Source organism: Gorilla gorilla, chromosome 8 (assembly GCF_029281585.2).
Source record: "Gorilla gorilla gorilla isolate KB3781 chromosome 8, NHGRI_mGorGor1-v2.1_pri, whole genome shotgun sequence".
In the NCBI taxonomy this organism is placed as follows: Eukaryota; Metazoa; Chordata; class Mammalia; order Primates; family Hominidae; genus Gorilla; species Gorilla gorilla.
In genome coordinates, this window is record NC_073232.2 from 20,284,224 (window position 1) to 20,304,439 (window position 20,216).

General features: G+C 42.2%; 1 protein-coding gene across 29 annotated transcripts in view; it reads left to right on the forward strand.

Moving 5' to 3' along the window:
- CELF2 (CUGBP Elav-like family member 2) overlaps nucleotides 1-20,216 on the forward strand; it is an 872,927-nt gene that overhangs the window by 792,247 nt on the left and 60,464 nt on the right. For all 29 annotated transcript variants that reach the window (XM_063709875.1, XM_055352300.2, XM_055352297.2 and 26 more), the window contains 3 exons: nucleotides 7,288-7,367; nucleotides 11,350-11,508; nucleotides 15,719-15,782. In XM_063709875.1, coding sequence (XP_063565945.1) covers nucleotides 7,288-7,367; nucleotides 11,350-11,508; nucleotides 15,719-15,782 — 303 coding nt within the window. The remainder of the gene's footprint in view (nucleotides 1-7,287; nucleotides 7,368-11,349; nucleotides 11,509-15,718; nucleotides 15,783-20,216) is intronic.

The window sequence follows — 20,216 nt, forward strand, 5'->3', positions numbered from 1 at the left end:
AGAGAACAAAAGTTCCCACCTACAACCACCTCCAGAGCTCCAGCATGAAGATAGTCTACAGGAGAACTAGGAGGAGGTGGAACCACGCCAAGCTTTTGATTCCTGTGTTTTCTTCGGAAGGTGGTTTAAAAAAAAAGGTGGCATGGAAATCAGTTTATGCATTCTCTAACAATTCTGAAATTTTGTTATATAACACTCACTTAAAAGATGTAATTCTCTAAAAGCTGAACAAGTCACTGTATTGAGTGTGATCCTGGAATAGCAGATCCAGTATCCGGGGCTCCTCTGCGGTTTTTCACCTGTGCCATCGTCAGGGGCAAGCAAAGCCATCCATCGCTGTGGCAGACTGCACCACCTCTGGCTCCCAAACAGCCTCACCAGCCAAGGGATACTAGCATGCCCTCCTAGGGGCACAAACCAGCAGACCTTCTCATCACACCTGGTGGCCCAATTTTTCATCATATATATCTCCACTTAAGCAGACAAGCCAGGAGGGAGAATACCATGGGAAAAGACAGTGTGGCTAAATTAAGAATAGAATATGTAGAAAGATGTGATCATATTTTTGTGATTCCTTTTCTGGTGCCAATTTAGTAATTAGAATCCCTATTATCTCCTGTTGTTATTCTCAGTCACACTTCAGTGTTACCATTGTAATTTTCATTCTCCAAGGTATGGAGAAACGGCACAAGGAGAGCCCTTAAATTACTCATAGCGAAATATATAATGGCTTAGGGGCCAGTGACCCCAAGTTCCAGACCCACAACTTCTACTGAAATGAAATAGAACTTTAGTCATTTTATTTTCTTACCTCTGTCCTGAGCTTTCCCCCATTTGTAAATGACAGCCGTAACTATATCTGCCCTGCTTCTCTTGCAGGGAGTCATTCATGACTGGTGTGCTAGCTTTTCGCCTGAGCATACCATCTGCATGTGTTAGCGGAGAGACCCCGGGCGGGCAGTATGTATGCTTGATTTCTGCTCCCCGTCTGCCGGCCTGGCTGATCTAGGCAGTGACTCTCTGGCACATTTTCTCTGTCCAGTGGGGACAGTAATGAACAGGATTGCCGCCCGCAGCGTTCAGAGCTCCTTGAGCATACATCAGTTATTTCTGCAGATCAGGTTTTAAAGCAGCCAGAACCTCCATGGGAAAGAGCAGGACACGCAGTACTTAACAAGAGAACTTAGCTAATTTGATCTGCCATTTGGTTGATTAACCAGCACTTGACACCAGAAGCAGCATGTTCCTGCAACAAGTGATGGGGAGCACTCTCATCAATATTTTATGCAAACTCTGGCTCAGTGGAAAGAGGAGAAAACTTTTCCCTCCCCATCTTTTTTTTTTTTTTAAACAGCAGCAAAGTAATTTCTGGTGAACTGATGAGAATTCCCTATTGCAAAAAAAGAAAAAAAAAAGAAAGAAAATACTCATTTATAACCATTTTTCCTGAGAACCGAAGACAGACAGTGGTACTTTTTTCAATTCCCAGGACCCAGGGACTCCTGGCTACAGGGGCCTGCTCCTAAATCAGTGTATTTGTTAAAAGCACAATTCTCTTTCATGCTACCATTTTGCTTTCATTAAAGAATCACAGTTTTTAATCAAATATTAATGTGTCTCCCGTTAGTGGCACTGCAGATAAAGGGCATTCAGCATTTCTGTTCTCAGCGTCTATTGCTGGCTCCCCTGTTTAAAAATAAATAAAAATTAAGTGAAACAAAAGCTTGGCTGCTCTGCACAGTACCTTCTAACACAAAACCAGGGTATACCCTCTTCCGTGAGAAAGTTTTAAAATCAAACTCTTGGATTATGGTGAGGGAGAGGGTGCAGCTGAGCGGTTCACTTTTCTTTTTCTGCTTTTGCCCAGTTCACCTAGGAGGATGAAGACAAAGGAGGCAACTAGTGTAGCTGGCTCCTGCGGATTTCTAATGTCATTTCTTCCCTGTCACATCAGTAGTTTCAGGTCCTCCCTAAGAGGCGTTACACTGAGGTTTCACCAGGCTAGTTGACCCAGTACCCCCACTGTGTCAGAGAGGTACACTGCCCTGACCCACAGCTGTACCCATCAAGTCGTGCTATACTTTCAGTTGGAATCACTGCCTTTTTTTTTTTTTTTTTTTTTGTAAGTCGTGATCTACCTTTTGGCAAGAAAAGGAAGTATTTTTAAAATCCCATCTTACTCACCCGCCCCAGCCCATGTTCCAGGGCAGACACCCTCAGGAAATTGTCACGACTCTACGTGGAAAGCACCTAACACCTGCCAAGCACCTGGAGCCTCTCGAAGATCCGAGGACTCTTCCTGGCTTGAGGCAGCGTGGCCATATCTCAGTATGCGTTTCTCCCTTTGGGGAAGTAGCCCATTCTGCCATCTTCTCTAATTTGGAAAACACTGAGATGCTTTCAAGCAACTTTGGGATGCTCAGCACCTTCTGCAGCGGCTGCTCAGCCTCTCCAGGCCTGCTGTAGAAGCCTTCATGGAGAAAAGGAGCAGGATGCCATGGGCCCACATGTGGCAATTCAAATGAGGTGTTTGCTCTCAGAAGCAGAGCCTGAAGTTTCTAAGCCAAATGTGCTTGATCGACAGCATCACCCTAGCATGTTGATTTCCTAAAATACACACACTCTCACTTACCCACAATCCCACGTCAGCCTGGGCTATTTAGGTACAGTGTTTTCTGCGCAGTGGCAGTTGAATATCTGTAACCCAGAGACAGTAAAGGAGTTTATTTCATTTTTCCCCCCACAAACTGTAGGCAAATCTTCACTGCCATTTAAGGTAACTTTCTGCTTGTTTAAGAATATTCCAGCTGTGTTTATGGTGTTCCAACATTCCCCTGCCAAAACCCTTGACAAATGAATTGGCAATATTTTCAGGGATGTTGGCAAGTACAGACTGGATTTAGCTATTAAATCCTCATTTGTTTTTGTCATATCTGATCAGAATACAGGAATGGGCTTTTGACTATTAAAACATGTACACAGTGCTTGGGAGGCTGATGCAGGAGGACCACTTGAGCCTGGGAGTTCAAGACCAGCCTGGGCAAACACAGTGAGATGCTGTCTCAAAACAGCAACAACAAGCGTGTACACAGAAATGAATCAGTTTTCACACATTTTAGTTCTGCCCACACAGTACCTAAACATTCAGATGTGTGGGAACTTTGGCGACATGCCCCCTTGACTCCTTACTGCATTTGCCATCTTGTTCCAAATACAGACTTCCAATCTTATCTCAGTGATGAGATTTTGCCAGCTATTAAGTAGGTCCTAGTCTGTACCCAGCCTCGCATGCCATAAATGAGTCATGTCTCCGTGCCAGTTTTAAATAAAGTAACCCAGCATCAGGGATGGCCCATCAGAGTATTAATTCTTATGCCCCAATATTATATTGATAGCGTATGTTTAACGTTGCCACTGCTAAAAAGATACAAGGAAGATTGACTGCATTAAGATATTTCTTTGGCTGACTAGGAACTTATAAACAAGTTTTCCATAGGTTAAAATCTCCTTTGTCCTACACAAGTTATACTTCTTTCACTTGAAGTATAGTGGGTACTACACCTTTTTCAAAGAAGTAACAAAGAAAAGCAAGAGGCCCTGGCATTGTTCATGCTTTTAAAAGTGGCTTTACTTTTTTTTTTTTTTTTTTTTTTTTTTGGTGCAGAGCAAGAATTCATCTAGTTCTCAATTCTCTTGCAGCTAAGAAAAAAGGTGGAACACCTGAGTTAAGATATCCTTTCAATTGAAATGACAAGTGTAATAGGTGTGTTCCAAAATCTTCTCTGTGACAGGGCTACGTGCTTTCCTTAGATCTTGTCTGTAGGAGGAAATTACTTTTGAGAAACCTTTCCCCAGTCAATCATTTATCTGTTTTAGCAGCAAGAAGGTAACCTCACTGAAATGAGAGGAATGCAGCTCCTTTCATTTCTGTTAGCAATCCGTAACATTCTGAAAGTAAGGATAATAAATAATTGCAAAGGTAAATTGCAGGTTGGCCAAATTTACAGTTGGATTTTTTTTGCTACTATATATGTGGAGGTTTTCAGAGAGTAATATACATGTTGTCTTACCAAAACTCCCTCCCCACCAAAAAAGAAAGAAGTATGGCTTCATTATTTTGATACCTGTATATTTTCCCCCCAGCCTTGTTTCTCCGGCCTTTGGGTCAGTAGCCAAAGAGCTGATTGCTGAGACCTGACATTCAACAGTCTAGAATAGTTAAGGGCTGACCCTACAGGATCAGAGCAGTTGTCCTGTAAAGACCCAGTGAACACCACCGCACCCAGAAGCTCATTTTTAGTAGAAGGGGGACAGTTACAACCCAGGTTATTTCTGTCCAATGGAAAGCCTTCTAGTTGGCTTGAGAGAAAAAGCCAGCAGCCAGTCTTAACGGTAGGGACTTACGTGATCCTGTGTCAGTATAAAGCCATACATTGGAGGCCTAATCCTAAAGCCACTCATGTGTTTTCAGTGGTGTTGAAACAAAAACTAAAAATCTACCCGTAGAACTTACCATGACCTCCTGTTTTAGAGAAATTACAATGGTTAACAAGCTACCATTGCAAGAAACAGTTGACTCTGAAGTTGCTTGACTTCATCCCGAGTGACACAGAGAGTGACATTTTTCAACATGCACTCCCACTTTATAAATGACACTGTAATTTTTTTCTCAAGTAATTGAACACAGCACACAATGCAGAACTGGACAGAAACCCCTAAGGAGACAGCTTCTCTCTTACTGCACCACTGCCAATAGAATTAAAAGGTTAAAGAAGTCCTCAGATGTGTCAGATCATTTTTTTGGGTGGGGTAAGGATTATGTAATTACAAGCATCAGTCATGCTTTTAATTGCACGGTTGTTAGAGGAAAGGGCAATGATTTGAGTTTATAGAAACAGAATTTTATTGTTCTATTGGTAATACTTCTCTTCTGAGGCCTGATAATTGCTGTATCTTTCTCACTAAGTTACTTTAAAAAGTTCTGCATATATGAAATTGTGGCAAATGCATAAACTGTGCCTTACTGATTTTTGTTGACATTTTACATGTTTCTTACGCATTTTTACCCTCCGTTTGGAAACTGTCAGCTTGGCACATGGTGCTGGATAATAAGAGCAAATGAAGTGAATACAGCAATCTTCCTGACTATTAAAAGCAGAATTAGCCCAGGCTCCGCTTGGTTTCAAATCTGTCTCCGGTAGATGATTTGCCTTTTCCTCCATTGTAGTTTCAAGATAAGAAGTGGAAAAATAAAAATCTCTTAGTGTTATTTCCTCTGTTAATAATGCCAGGGATGATGAACATGCTTCTGAAGAGATGTTACTTGGAAACAGATGGTAAATTTGGACTGGATCACCTCAGAGCTCAGCATCAGTATGGAAGCCATTGGAGGTCCTGTCCTCTGTCCCACACTTAGATCATCTAGCTGCCTCAGAGAAGGCCACTAAATTGCTATTATTGATGACAAAAGCTACAGTCAGTCTTAGTACAGGTAGCGTGTTCAGATAGTAAGTTTCATCAGCTGCCGTGCTGTCAGAGAACCACATGAGACAGCTCAGCATTCACCGTGAGCTGCACTTCATTCAGGCTTCTTCAAGCCAGCTTAGCCAGGAGGCGAATGTGAGATGAGTTTCTCATGTACTGAGAGTTTTTGTGTGTTAAAAATTATAGCATGATGCAAACAAAAAATGCATTGACTTATTTTCATGACTGGATGTCGTTGTGCTTTGAGGGTAACGGGCAGGCATTGCTTTCTCTTATTGCTGTTGGATTAAAAGGTGCCGCTACAGTATTGACTTGATAATCTCACCAGGTATTTGTGCAGAGCAAAAGAAGAAAATATATTTTATGGCTCACAAATTGATTTACATAAACCAAACAATCTGCTGGTTGTTTAAATGCAGAATATTCTATTTTGCTTATTGGCCACAGGGGCAACAATCTCACACTGTTGATGCCAGAATTCTGCTTTTCATGCATTCACTCTGAAATGACAATAGACGTCAGCCTCTCAGTGTTTAGATCTGCTTCATTTGGAAATCTTTTAAGTTGTAATAATAATGTTTTGAGGAAATTGAGTGGAACACTAAATTATTCTCTGATACCTAAGTTCAAACTGTGCAAGGCTAAAGAAGCTGAAAATCAATGCACTTTTAAAGTCATTAGAGATCATAAGTGAAATAAGTCTGTGTTGCTTTAGCTAACCTTTTAGTGTGCTGTGGTTTTATTATAATATCAGCCTGAATCTGCATTAATTTCACAGTCTTTTTCTCTAAGAAGCCCAAGGGTGCATGATGAATAAAATGTAAATTTGAGAAGGCAGTGTTTTTATTAGTGAAAAGGGCAATGAGCCATGTAGTTGGAGCAGTGACCTGCATGGTGGCCAACACTGGTGCAAGAAGCAGGAACAGGCACTACAGAGTCTAGTTATTTTACAGCACAGGAAAAAACAGGCACGGAAAGTTTCACTGGTCTCCCAGCAGATATTCACAGAAGTGTACATTGTCTTGTGTATGTTAGAACTAAGGTCAAATCTTTGATACGTTTCAAAAATTGACAAGTCTCAAAAGTCTTGAAGATTTTATGCAAATAAATGACATTGCACGTTTTTTACATTTTATAGCAGTATTGAATATTCTCGGAGTAATGGAGCATTTGTTTTTATTAAACTTAAAAACTACTAAATAGTTTGCAACAGACTTGGTATATTTGTATTTGCATAGCAACAATTTATATTTATGCATACATATATATTTTTTAACTACCTGGAAGGGATTTAGATACATTTGTTTGCTGACATTTTGAGCTCTTGAAATGTATTTGCTCATTTGCCCTTGGTGTGAGGATTTTCTTATTTGCCCCTTTAAAAATCAATGATAAAATTTGAAATACAAAGCCCTGATGTGTGAATGCCCTCAGTAAAGATCATCAGTCAAGGAGAAAATGGAAAATAGCAACTTTTTATTTTAGAAAATGCAAACTAGATCTTGCTGATTTCAAACCCGGTGGCTAAAAACAGTACCCAACTTCCTCCCCTAGTTTCCATTTAAAAAATAAACTAATAAATAAATAAATCTTTCTGCTTTGGTCAGATTAGCAAGTCAGCACTGTGAATAAAAAGCAAAATAAGATAAAACCAGAGAGAGAAGTTGTTTTATTTTTATGTACTACTGAGAACAGTGTCGTCTTGTGGCAGTTCTCGTAGACTGTGTTGGTTTAACAAGCGTCCAACCCTTTTGTCTTGTTGTTTTTTGTCTTTCCTGCTCCCTGTCCCCTTGTTTCCCACAGGCTGTGCGTTTGTCACATTTTCTACAAGGGCAATGGCACAGAATGCAATCAAAGCCATGCATCAGTCTCAGACCATGGAGGTACTGTATCATCTGCCCTTTCTTTGTTTTCTTTGTGCAAATGATGGGGAATGGTAAAGCAATTCTCTCCTGTGTGGATTGTTCACATGACAATCACAGATGTAAACTTTCACCATCTCAGTTTTCATTCATTCATTCTCATTCTCTCCTTCTCTCTCTCTCTCTTTCTCTATGCATTTTTCCCCTAATGACTTGAAATGCATTTAGGAAAACCTTCCACTTGCTCTCCAGTTATTTATTTGAGCCTTTTATTGCAGTGGCACAGGTCCTGTGATGTAAAATTGTGAGCACTTTAAGCAAAGTGTCATTCTGGACCTAAAGAATCAAATACATTCCCCACCCCGGGGTCGGTGCGGATGAAACAGTAACAGCCTCCTACCCCAAATTACTGCTTGCCCTGTGCTAAGTCCCAGGGTTCTTTCTTTTGTACAGGGTCAAGTTATCTTCCATCTAGTCAAACAGCATTGTGTTTTTACATCAAGAATGTTGGAGAAAGTTAATATTTCTCCCACTGCATTTAACATTGAAAATGCAAATTTGGAAAATAGGATTTGTCTCCTTCCTTAAAAAGATGAGCAATAACAAAGAAACATAATAAAGGCTCAAATGTGGTCTCCTAATGAGAGATCATGGCTTTAGGGGAAGGTAAACACCCTGGTGTGGATGCACACCCACGAACCTAGATAGATGGCTCTGTACTTTTAGTCTGTGATTTGGGTCATGGCCTTTCAGAATTTTGCACAAAAGCATTCCAAGAGTGATATGCCGTTACTTCTTCTGTATTGTCTGATAGAATCATTTGGGAGTGCATGTTCTGCTGTATTATGTATACTGTATCTTTGTGTATGGGTGATCTTTTCCGGAGGTGGCCTTGTGGTGTTATCTGAAGCTGTGTTTTCATATTTTGAAAAAAGATATTTTCAATTTTATTTAATATGCAAAAAACTTTTTTCTTGATTGAGCTTCTGTTTTCCCCCCATTTTGTCGGGGTTTTATTTTTTGTTTGTTTGTTTTTGTTTTTTGCAATGCTGCATCTCCCAAAGCATGCTGGGAGCTAAGTGATCATTATGCGTCATGTTTTGTGGGCAACTTTTTTTATAGTGAATCAAAAGGTGGGTGCAAAGGGGGGAAGGAGTGTGCATGGCATTGTCATTCAGTGTTTACTGTACTTTTCTGACTTGTGATACCAGCATTGCAAAGCCTATTGTCTTTTTCGAACATTGATCTTGACTTTGATATTCCTAACATATCTTGTATAATCACTGTGTTTTCCTTTCAGTGCAATGCATTTTTAAGACACTCACAACCCCCTACCTGAAGGCAAGCTCAGGTGAAAATCGGGCATGATAGGCGATAATGAGCAGGATTTGGAATGTGTAGGAAGCTAATCTTGTCTGACACGCAGTTACACGTGTGATGGCGTTTTGCTTCCCTCTTTCTCTTACTGAGGCCGCTCCATTCCTGTGGATTAGCCTGATTTCCAGCCACATTTTAATCTTCAATTCAGTTTGAAGATTAAAATGAAACTGCTGTTAGGGGCAAAAAAAAAAAAGGAAACTCTTTACTTGTATTATCTTTCATATACGCGTTTCATTCTTATTTTTATTTCTTGTAATTTAGTGATTTGTACCCAAATTGGTCTCACCTGAGATAATTTTGAACCTCAATTCTTCAGTGTTTCTGTTAGAAACATTACGATCCCCATTCCTTCCCTTGGAGCCCCCCCAGTAATGCTCAGAGAGCCACGGACAACCCACGGGAGACCATGTTCCCCTGTGTTCCTGTAGAAGGAGGACTCGGGATCATAAAGCAGAACTGGGCATGAACCAGGCTGAGAAACAGTAGGTTCCTATCATGTAAAGAGTTGGTTTGACCACTGGGGCATATTTATTCCTAAGCCCTTGATCCTTTATTATTAATATCTCTATTATTTGAAAACCAAATTTGGTGTTTAAAACTGGACATTCATGCTTACACAGAGGGGTCCTCTGACACTTAAATTTCTTGTTTGGTTTTTTTTTAATTGGCATTTAAATAGGAGGTTATATATTATGCAGTCACATTATAATTGTTTGACTAACGTTGTTTATTTTTAACTAATTATATTATTTCCAGGACTCTGGCATACATCTTTAACCAAGATGTATTACCTAATTCACAATGATGTGAATGTTGAAAGAACAAGGTCTTAAAAACAATCAATTTTATATCGTGCCTTCTGTTTCTCCACTTGCCTTCACTCTATCCCTGCCCTGTGTTTCATGGTTTAAAAAATCATTTTTAAGCTATAATCATTGGCCTAATTTTCTGCTTTTATATCATTTTTACTATTTAAGGAAGAAAAAAATAGATGTTCTGTTAGGAGAGATGGTATAATTTGTTATGGAACAAATTTGATGGAACAATGACAACCCTTTTCCATGCAAAACCCCCTCTCTACATAATCTTCAAAGTATGTTGCTCTCTTTTAAGTGAAGTACTGAAACATGGAACAGATACAGAAAAAATGAATTACAGATTTTTTTAAATGATGGAAATACTATTTTTGTGCAATTTACTGACATTTAACATTCTGTACCATGACTCTGTCTACTGGAGCTGAAGACCAATAGGCTGGAAGTTTAACACTGAAATATTCATCTCATTTTTCTCACTTTTTTTATTAACAGACATGATATCCTCATGTATTCAGAACTGCATCCCCAGTAACTACCCAAGGTGATAAGGAAAAAAATGTGTTTGTTTTCCAGAAAAGAGAAACATGACCCAAAGGGAATGGAACAGAGAATCACATTTAAATAGGAATATAACATTTCTGAGAGGAGAGAGAGAGAGAGAGAGGTCTACTATCATGCTGAGTTTCAATAAAAGTTTTTATTTTAATCACTTGGGTAGAATTACTTCTTTATGCCTCAGCAAAATTGAACAGCTTTAATTGTGATGAAATGTGTAGGCAAGCCACACAAAGGAGGAGAAGAGGCTGGGGAAGGAGGGGGAGACTTCTGCTGAGTTACTTACCAAGTGGCAAATGTTGCAAAGGTGCTTTGGAAAGGAGGTCTTCGTGCTTGGGGTGTTAGGCCCTTATTATCCCTGATGATTTTATCTAGCTCAGTAGTGAATTCTGTGACCTTTAGCCATTTCTTTCTCACTACCCCTACTCCTTGCCTTTTAAAGGAAATTAAAACTGAAAGAAGCTGCTAGAATGGTGAGATTCATTAGGGAAAGAAGCCAAGTGGACTCCTCCGTCTGCTGTTCACGGTCTATCTCCTCTGGCTAGAATGTGCTTCTGTTTTTTGGGTTTGCACCAGCTCCAGGGATGGCGGGTAGCACAGGTGTGCTGAGGGAAGAGGCCTCTCTGAAAACGTGAACGGTTACTTTGGAGAATGCCTGTGTTCTCTGAATATCTTCTGCCCTCATCCTCATAACTAAAATGAAGCCCTTTTCCCTATGATTGCTGGGCCGAGAGGATTGTCACCATCCCAGAGTTCACAGATACATAACTGAAAATGGGAAAGAGTAAAAGATAAATGAATGAGAGACATGGCCATTCCCGTTACAGATTCTCCCCTTTGTCCTCTGTCCACCTGTGGACATGGGCAGACACACAAAGCCAAGTCTGTCTTTAAGACGAGCAACCTGAGAAGCTCAATTAAAGAACCTTGGTAAGGTCTGTTGTCTGTAAGGAGGTCCTGCAAGGTTGAAGGAAGACACAGGAAGAGAAGGAGAGGCAGATACTAATCAGAGCAAGAAAGCAAGTGACTTCACTGACCACCAGATCCCCCAAAGAAACCACTGTCAGTGTCTGGAATTTTCTGTTGATGGTACTATTCAGAGAAGAAGGAATATCAAGCAGTTTTAAACCATTTCAGCCCATTCCATGTGCTCCAGGCTAGTGCAGAAAGGTAGCTCCGGTGCTGAGTGTCGTGAGCGGATTCCGCCAGCCTGTAACCCCCTCTCCACTTTCCAATGTGTCTGACCACAGGGCTGCTCTTCACCTATCGTGGTGAAGTTTGCTGACACTCAGAAGGACAAAGAGCAAAGGCGTCTCCAGCAGCAGCTCGCTCAGCAGATGCAGCAGCTCAACACTGCCACCTGGGGGAACCTGACAGGGCTGGGCGGACTGACCCCACAGTATCTGGCGGTAAGTGCTGGGCAATGCCGGCGTGGTCTTCACTCGCTGAAACTCTGCAAACTGACTTTTCCCCTCCCTACACTGAGGCATTTGTTTTCAGTACATTTTCAATCTCGGGGAATTATTGAAATCAGCATTTATGCAGGATATTTTTCCAAGTTAGATTGATTCTGTTAAGAACAGGACTAATTGAATTCCTGCCTGATGTAGGAGGGGCAAAGTCCCACACGTTAAACTTCTAACTCGTCTTTGAAAGGCACCCCAAGGCCCTGAGTTAGAAGACATGCAGCTGATGATGTAACGAGAGGGAGGCCGCTGGGCTGGCTCATCCCTGTCAGGTCAGGGTCTGCGCCAGCAGGACCTCAAGTGAAATCTCCCAGAACTTCCATTCCATGATCCTGGCTCTTCGCAGTGGAACCAGATTGATGAAATCAAGTGTTTCTTACTTCATCTATTTGAAACCAACAAAATTCTATTCTATTTCAAGCCCCAGCAGACCCAGTTCTCTCAGCCATTCCTTACATCTCTTGGTGTCTGAACTTGAACTTTCTGGTTGTTTACTCATGCTCTCCATTTCACTTTGTGTCTTTATTGAAACACAGTGACCAGAATTTAAGACAGTCCCCCAAGCGAGATCTGAACAGGACGGAGTAGTAACCTCTAGTGTGGACTTGAGGGCATCTGACTGGAGCTTGAGAGCGGCGTTTGTAGTAACCGTGGCAGATGCGGGCTGGAAGGCAGCCAGTACCCCAAAGATTTTATTTTTACTCGAATTACTGCTAAATTGTGCTCTTCTACCCTATTTTTCCACTTTGGAACATAAGTGCTGGACTTCACATTTATTAATATAATTTCATATTGTGAGTTTGGGCCTTTTATTCCAGCCTCAGAGAGGGTGTCTCTGTGTGTGTGTGTGTACCCCATGTGTATTGGGTCTTCATTCTGTCATTTTACATTTTAACTATCCCTCTTGTGATCCTGTCACCCATTGGCTTTACTTTGTAGCAGAAGTTGTGCTTTTGTGTCAAATGATCCTCCCTATTCCACCTTGGAAGGTGAGATGATCCTGCTTTTCGGACATATGAGGAAAGGGAGACTCAAAGAGGTTACGTAACGTTACCCAGAATCAACCAGCTGCTAGTGGTTGATGGGACTTGAGCCCTGCCTGTCCCGCCGGCTGGCCGTACTGCCTCTTTGCGGACTCCGGGTGCTGCTGTGGGTCACCTTCATCTTTTTAGCTGCCCCACCCCCAGTGCCCAGTGGGGTCTAGTATATAATAGCTCTTCAGTACATATTTGATGAATGAATGAGAAGCATCCTTTTCCTGTCTTCCTCTGTGCTGCTAGCAAAAGCATTGGCTCAGGTTCCCATCACTTTCTGTCCATTTCTCTACCTTGTCCACGAAGATACCATGAGAGATTTTGTCAGCTGTCTTGCTAAAATCTCTATTTGCTCTGCCATTATTTTCTTGACTAATCAGTCTAAAAATTGCTTTAAAAAAGAAATGAGTCTAGCTTGACTATGATTTGTTTTTCACAAATGTGTGCTGTTCAGATGCTCACAGTCGATTGGTTTAATTCTATGTACCAGAATTTTTGTCTGAGGCTGACATCACGCTCACCCTCCTGTACTTTAAGAGCCCGGCTTCCCCCATCCACCATTTCTGAAAACTGAGACACGTGTCCACTCTGTCTTCTAGCACGTCTCCTGTGCCCCCACGGCTCACAGAAATCTCTGGCACATGTTTCTGGGACCACATCTGCAAATTGTTTGTGTAGGTGAAGGAGAGGAAATCTCAGCCTCATTTATAGAAACGTGTTTTTAGAAGTTCTCACTACGTTTCCCTCTGCCATGGGTGATTCTTTATTGGCCATGTTTGTTCTACTCCCTTTCAGCTGAAAACCCCTTTCTCTGAAAGAGCCCTTAGCGGCCTTGAGTGATAGATTCTGACCCTGGCTCACCAGAGGTTGGTTATCCATGGCAATAATCCTGGGTGGTGGTTTAATGACACTCCAGGTGTTTCCACTTACCTCAGTAGGTGCTATTAACTCCTCTAAACATCTTCAAGGCTAGCTTAATTTTTAAAATTTAAAAACATTGAATATGAGGAGGAAGTTGCAGTTGATAAGCGCAAGAGAATGAGAAACCCAACAAATCAAACCGAAATAAGGCCTTGCTATTACAGCGGGCAGTCCCTAGCTTTCCCACCCCCTCTTCCCCGCTCTCTTCCTCTTTCTGTGTGTGTGAGAGTATGTGTGTGGGCAGGGAATGGAGAGGGATGACTGAACACAGACTTTTCTTGGTTTTAGTATAACCTGATAGTGTGAAGTCCCATAATATCGTCGTACCTGAGGCTTGGGTTCAGTCAGCCAAGGGTCCCCAACCCCTGGGCTGGGTACCAGTACCAGTCCACGGCTTGTTAGGAACCGGACCGCCCAGCAGGAGAGGAGCGGCAGGCGAGAGAGCGTTACTGCCTGAGCCCCACCTCCCGTCAGATCGGCGGCAGCCTCGGAATCTCCTAGGAGCACGAACCTGGTCTAAACTGCACATGCTGAAGGGTCTAGGTTGCATGCTCCTTGTGAGAATCTAATGCCCGATGAGCTGAGGTGGAGCAGTTTCATCTCAAAACCTTCCCCTCAACCCATGGTCTGGTGGGAAAATTGTCTTCCACGAAACTTCTTTCCCCGGTGCCAAAAAGGTTGGGGACTGCTGGAATCAGCCACTGATAATTCCACACTGCTTGGCGCTGTTACCTCAATTGAGATCCATTTTCGAGTCATATCCATGTGTAGGGTTTATCATATCAAACTGGAAAGACCTGGACTTCCCCAGAGGAACGTTCTGGATTGTTTCACGAGCCCCAAATTCTGAAAGCTTTTTTTTTTTTTTTTTTTTTTTGAGACAGAGTCTTGCTCTGTTGCCCAGGTTGGAGTGCTGTGGCACCATCTCTGCTCACTGCAGCCTCCATCTCCCAGGCTCAAGCAATTCTCATGCCTCAGCCTCCTAAGAAGCTGAGATTACAGGCATGTGCCACCACACCCGGCTAATTTTTGTAATTTAACTACAGATGGGGGTTTTGCCATGTTGGCCAGGCTGGTCTCGAACTCCTAACCTCAAGTGATCCCCCCCCCCTCCCCACCTTGGCCTCCCAAAGTCCTGGGATTACAGATGTGAGCCACCGCACCTGGCTCTGAAAGCTGTTTTTAAAATAATGAATTAATCTTGTTCCTCCTGAGCACACAGTGTGACAATATTTCAGTAATAAATGTGGTAAATCTGTGTTTCTGGTATCCATGTACATTTGAATATAGGAGATAACTATATGCTTGCCCATACTGCTAACTGCATCTGTACTGGTCTCCCTTACCAAAAAGAAGATCCATAAGTTCAGCCCAACACTCAGTCTTTCACCTAAGTTAAGCTGCGGTTCAGCTGAGTTGGACAAGTCCAGCAGCACCCCAGGGGCTCCATGCCTTTATCTTGTGGCACCCACTCATTCTGCATGGCAGGAAAAATGCAGCCCTGAAAGCACTAGTGGAAAATGCAGACTTTCTCATGGGTATATTAATGTTTTTGAAGATTGACATTTACAACGCATGACTTCGATGTACATAGCACCAGATAGTTGTGAGTTTTGACAAGCTGTATGTTTCACTCTGCAGTGAGGACTTTTAAAACAGCTGCCCATTTGCTTGGTCATGTAGTGGTGGCTGCAGCTGTACGGCTGTGAATAGATGCATTCATGTTTGTAGTTACCATGATGATCTTTATGTTGGCACCAGAGTCAGTGAACCAATGTGCTTCTGATGAAAGATGAAGAAAGCTGAACGGTGCTGGAAAGTAGAAGAGAGGGAGGGAATGGACCCTGATTGACAGAGATGAGTTACGGTAACTGCTAGACTACAGAGAGAGATAATTAGTCACGCTATGTTGGTTTCAATAGATCTAACACCTGGTTGTTAAAAAGAGTAAATTGATTAATTGTTTTAAGGCAGCAGTGTTAGTGAGTTTCCCCAGTGTTTATGTTTCTTAATAGAGATTGGACATGAATATGGATTTACAGCCACAGCTCTGGGGACCTTCAGTCCATCAGTAGGCAGTAGCAACCAACCCTGGAAATGCAGAGTAAACTGAATTTGTCCCCAGTTTAATGAGGGAGTTACTTTGCTCTCACCGTCTCCACCTTGCCCTGACTTTGCCCTTGTGTGTTCATCCGCAGCTCCTGCAGCAGGCCACCTCCTCCAGCAACCTGGGTGCGTTCAGCGGCATTCAACAAATGGCAGGTAAGTCAGGAAGCACGCCTCTCCTTTTGACTGTGCTATTGTCAGAATTTGGGGTTGGTTCCGAGGGCAAAGACAAGAAGCAGGGGAAGAGAACCAAGAATGATGATCAGACTTGTTAGCTTTCTGCCTTTGGTGTTAACGTTGGAACCGCCTGCTCTGAAGTGTCTCTGTTACTTCTTAGGTTACCTACCCACCTTCGCTGTGCATGACAGCTATAGAATGAAGGGGCTGAGAAATCCTGATTGGCATCTATATCAACAAATGATTATATCAACGACTCTCTAGTCATTTGTTGTTTTTATAAATAAGATTGATTACTGGGGGCTTTGCATCCAGATTCCTATATCTAGGGCAGCCAAATGATTGACAGCCCTCTAAAATTTTAATAATAGACAGTCAATAAAAATGTTCTGACCTCCGTAATGAAAGCCAGGATTGCAGGCCTATCTTTGATGCGGTTTGCAGCCCCTTGATAACGACAGACAATTAACAGGGTGCCTTTTTACTGTAGTGCCCCAGTTGACAGAAGCATGCATCAGAAGCTTTTATGTGAAAGTGGAATCTTTGTTCTGGAGAAAATCAAAGTGTGACTGTATTTGAAAGCCAGCTCGTTGAAGGATTCCTTCTTCTAATGAGCTGCGCCAGTAGTAACTGAGGTGTGGTGATTAGCGAAAGGTCACTCCTGCCGTGCCACCTTCCGTGCCGATTTCCCTACCTAACACGGGGCCAGGGAAGGCAGCGAGCGCAATAAATCAGAACACAGGTGCCCATTAACCTGCCTTGAGGAACGGTCAGAGAGCCTTTTCCTTGTTTCATTCCAAAAAGGTGGGGGGAGGGAGCAAGGAGAACAGGTTTTTGGCATATTAGAACCAAGCACGGTTTGTGTTAATCAAGGACACCCTGAATCAGTGCAATGAAACCTACATGTGCAGAATGAAGTGTTTTTTCTTTGTCATCATGAAAACTCCTTTTTTCTACATTTCTTTTTTTAAATATGTATCCTTGGGGTTTGTTTATTTATTTATTTTTTTCTTGTTTCACTTCGAATGAATCTGGAAAAACTTTCCAGGGGGCTTCTCCCTGGGTGTGGTGTGTGATCGGCAGCCCCGCCGTTGTGGCCGGAGGCTCCTGGAAGCTCATCAGCTGATGGTCTTCCTTGGCCTGCAGTAAAAATACTGCTGAATCCCTCGTTGGGCTTTAAATCCATTGGCACTGCCACCTGGTTCCGTTGTAACATAGCTTTTGGATTATTAGAAATAGGAATAACTTGAAATGATAGTTAAATCATTCAGCAGCATCTTTACAAATATGGTTTGGGAAGCTGGCCTTGGAGCTAAGAATCACATTGAATGGTTAATTTATTTTTAATTCTATGAAAGGAGCTGGAGAGAGAGAAGTAAAATATTCAGGGGATTTTCTGTGTTTTAAAAGAGAAAACCTCCTGATTGCAAGCTCTAAAATAAATGCTAAGATTTGTCACACTTTCAGCCCACGGGAGATTTGCTTTTCTCGCATAGTGTGGACTCACCAGGATCTGAAATTAGGGGCTTTCCTTAGAGGTGGCCTCAGGCTTTCCTACTCCCACAGTTGGATTATGCAGAGAAGGTCACTGGGTCCTGAGGCTGCTGCCGAGCGTGCTGTCCCGGGTGGACAGCGTGCCCTGTCATCTTTCATTAGGATGTGTGTGCCTGTGCCGCACCAGCCACAGGTCAGGATGCCAGCCCCTGCACGCTCTGCGTGCTCATTTGAAAACTGAGGGTATCTGGGAGTCACCTTACAAGGTGCCGAGGAGCAGATGGCTAATTTAAAGGCAATCTGTATGTGCTCTGAGCCTCCCAAATTATCCATTTCTTGAATCCTCAATGTGTGAAATTCAGCACACTAAGTCCGCACAGGCTAGGAAATCAAATGCTGGACAGGCCATTCCCTACCATCATCTGGAGTATTCAGAGTATCTGGAATATTCAGAGTCTTCAAGGTGTGGCTGTCGGGCTCTGTGAAGGATACCTTGCATTTATAGGGATCGTCAGGTCTCCTCTTCCTACGTATTTGAAGTATTATGGCTTGGAGTACTTTCTCCACCAATGAAGAAAAGTTTATATGGCCTCTCCTACTCTCTTGTCTTGTCCCAAAAGTAGGGCTTAACTCTGTCCTTGCCATCAATCTGTGCACATGTTATGGAGTGACCATGGTGAATGGGCGATAGAGGTTCCTTCCTAGGAGAAACTTTCCCAGCTTCCCCAAATGTGAGAGGGGCGCCTCTCTCCCAAATTCCCCAGAGCCCTTTCCTCCCTTCCCTCTGCCCTCACCTCCCTGGATGCTTCAGGATACTCTCTGGATACTCTTCGGTGCTCCAGGAGAGCATGGCCCCGTGGCTGATAGACTTAGCTCTCACCCCTCTAAGAGCTGCTCATGAGTATCCTCGAGTGGATGAGTGAACAGATTTCTAACTCAACAGACATAAATCCCCAGTGGAGCTTAAGTTAAATGCCTGGTTTTTAAATTAAGAAATATGACTTCAGCAATATGTATAAACCAAAGGAACATTAAACTAATGATAGTATCTTTACAAATGAGTTGTTGAGGATTTGGAGATAGTTTGTATAACATAAAACATAACAAATACAATAGAAAGCATATGGTAGTGGGATTGAAGAAACCCGAGAGGTTATTTATCCCAAACACCACCTGATGTTACAATGCTTATTGAGTGATTGATACTGTGTCCTACTTAGAGGGGGCACATAAACAATTCACATGTAATTTTTCTGTATTACATTGACAGATATATATAAAATGATCTCTGCATCTAAAATTGAAGCAGTCCAGCCTGGAATACTATCACCAAAAAGTGAAAACTGATTTTAGAAACGAATAATATTTTGTTGTGAACAACTCTGAAAACATACTGGTCTGTCCTTCAGATGAGGTTTATAGCTAGAGTCTAAAATGCCACATTTATATGGGTGAAACATTTTCAGTTTCAGGAGAAAATAAAACCAAAAAAAAGAAAGAGAAATTTTAGACGACTGGTTCCTAAGTAGTTGCATGTATAAAATTGAATGAGACGTCAGCTATACTTCCTTTCCCAAAAAATCTTAACCATTTTCCCTTCAAACTAAAAATAACTTCAAGTGTGCTTTATGGTTTTTATCAAAGAGAACCTTTATGAAATGTGGAATTTAGAAGCAGAAAATGGATTAGGAACATACCTTTATAAATTGACGGCTTTTATATCTACTTTTTGTGCCTCCTTGAAGGTGGTTGGTTTTTATTTTCCCTCTTAAAACTTCTAATAAAAACTTGTCCATTTCTCTCTCAGCGGTGATATTTGTTCAGTGAATTTCAGAAATCTCAGAAACTTGGGGTCTGAGTTTGGGCTGACAGCTGGAATTTTTCTTGAAAGAGAAAGGGAGTAAGAGAAAGTGTCTTCTCTGCCTTTAATTTGTTTATAACAACTATCAACTCAAAAGAGCACATAACAGAAAAACAAGGGGTAGTGTTTTACTATTTTGTTTTTAACAAAGCTCCTTTTAAAAATCATGCAGCTATCCTCATAGCAAGCTAAGGACGTGACTACCACTTTGTTATTACATTACAATTGGAAAAAGGGAAGATGAAAAGGTTCAATGAGTAATGTCAGACCACAGCACTAGTCAATGACCTAACAAGGATTAGGATATAGAATTCCCAAATATCACAACAACCTGATGAAGTAGGGACTCTAAGTTAGCCCACTGCATGGCCGGGCAACTGAGGCTTAGAGAGATTAGCAGACTTGTCCAAAGGCACTAAGCTAGTAGGTGGCAGGACCAAGCTTCAGGTCCGGCTCACTGATGCAAACCCAGGCTGGCAAATCGTGCTCTGTGTCTCAGCCCCTTGAGGTGTGTTTCACGGCCCCCACACTGTTAGGAAGCACTTCAGAGATGGTAACAGGAAAGCTGCCTCCCTTCATCCTGGAAAACATGTCAAGTTTATCACGAGTGAGTTTTTGTTTTTAGGGGGGATTTTTTTCTAGGATAAAGAATTGTTACTAAACCAGTTCCAGAGGTTCTGAAGCTGCGGCGGAAGTGTCTTTTGATGAACGGGAGGAAACTGCTTCGTTTCAATTCTGATTCTGAGTAAAGCAAGTAGTAATTCCCTTCCAGAATATCTGGTCTAAGTTTTGAAGGTAACAATAACATTATGAAGTGCAGATATTTGCTTAAAACCATGAAGCAGCTCTTCATTTATCAACTTGAGATCTGTTCTCTTAGAAGACTGTCTTGGTGTTTGGCGCGAGTGGAGACAAGGGAGACATTTGCAAAAACAGTGTATCGGAGGTCTGAGAATGTCGAATTGGAGGCGCTCCCGGAGTGGTGAAGTGTGCTTGGTGCATCCACAAAGACCCACGCAGAACTTGGTTCCTCCCCAAGCTGAGTCTCCAGCAGTCCA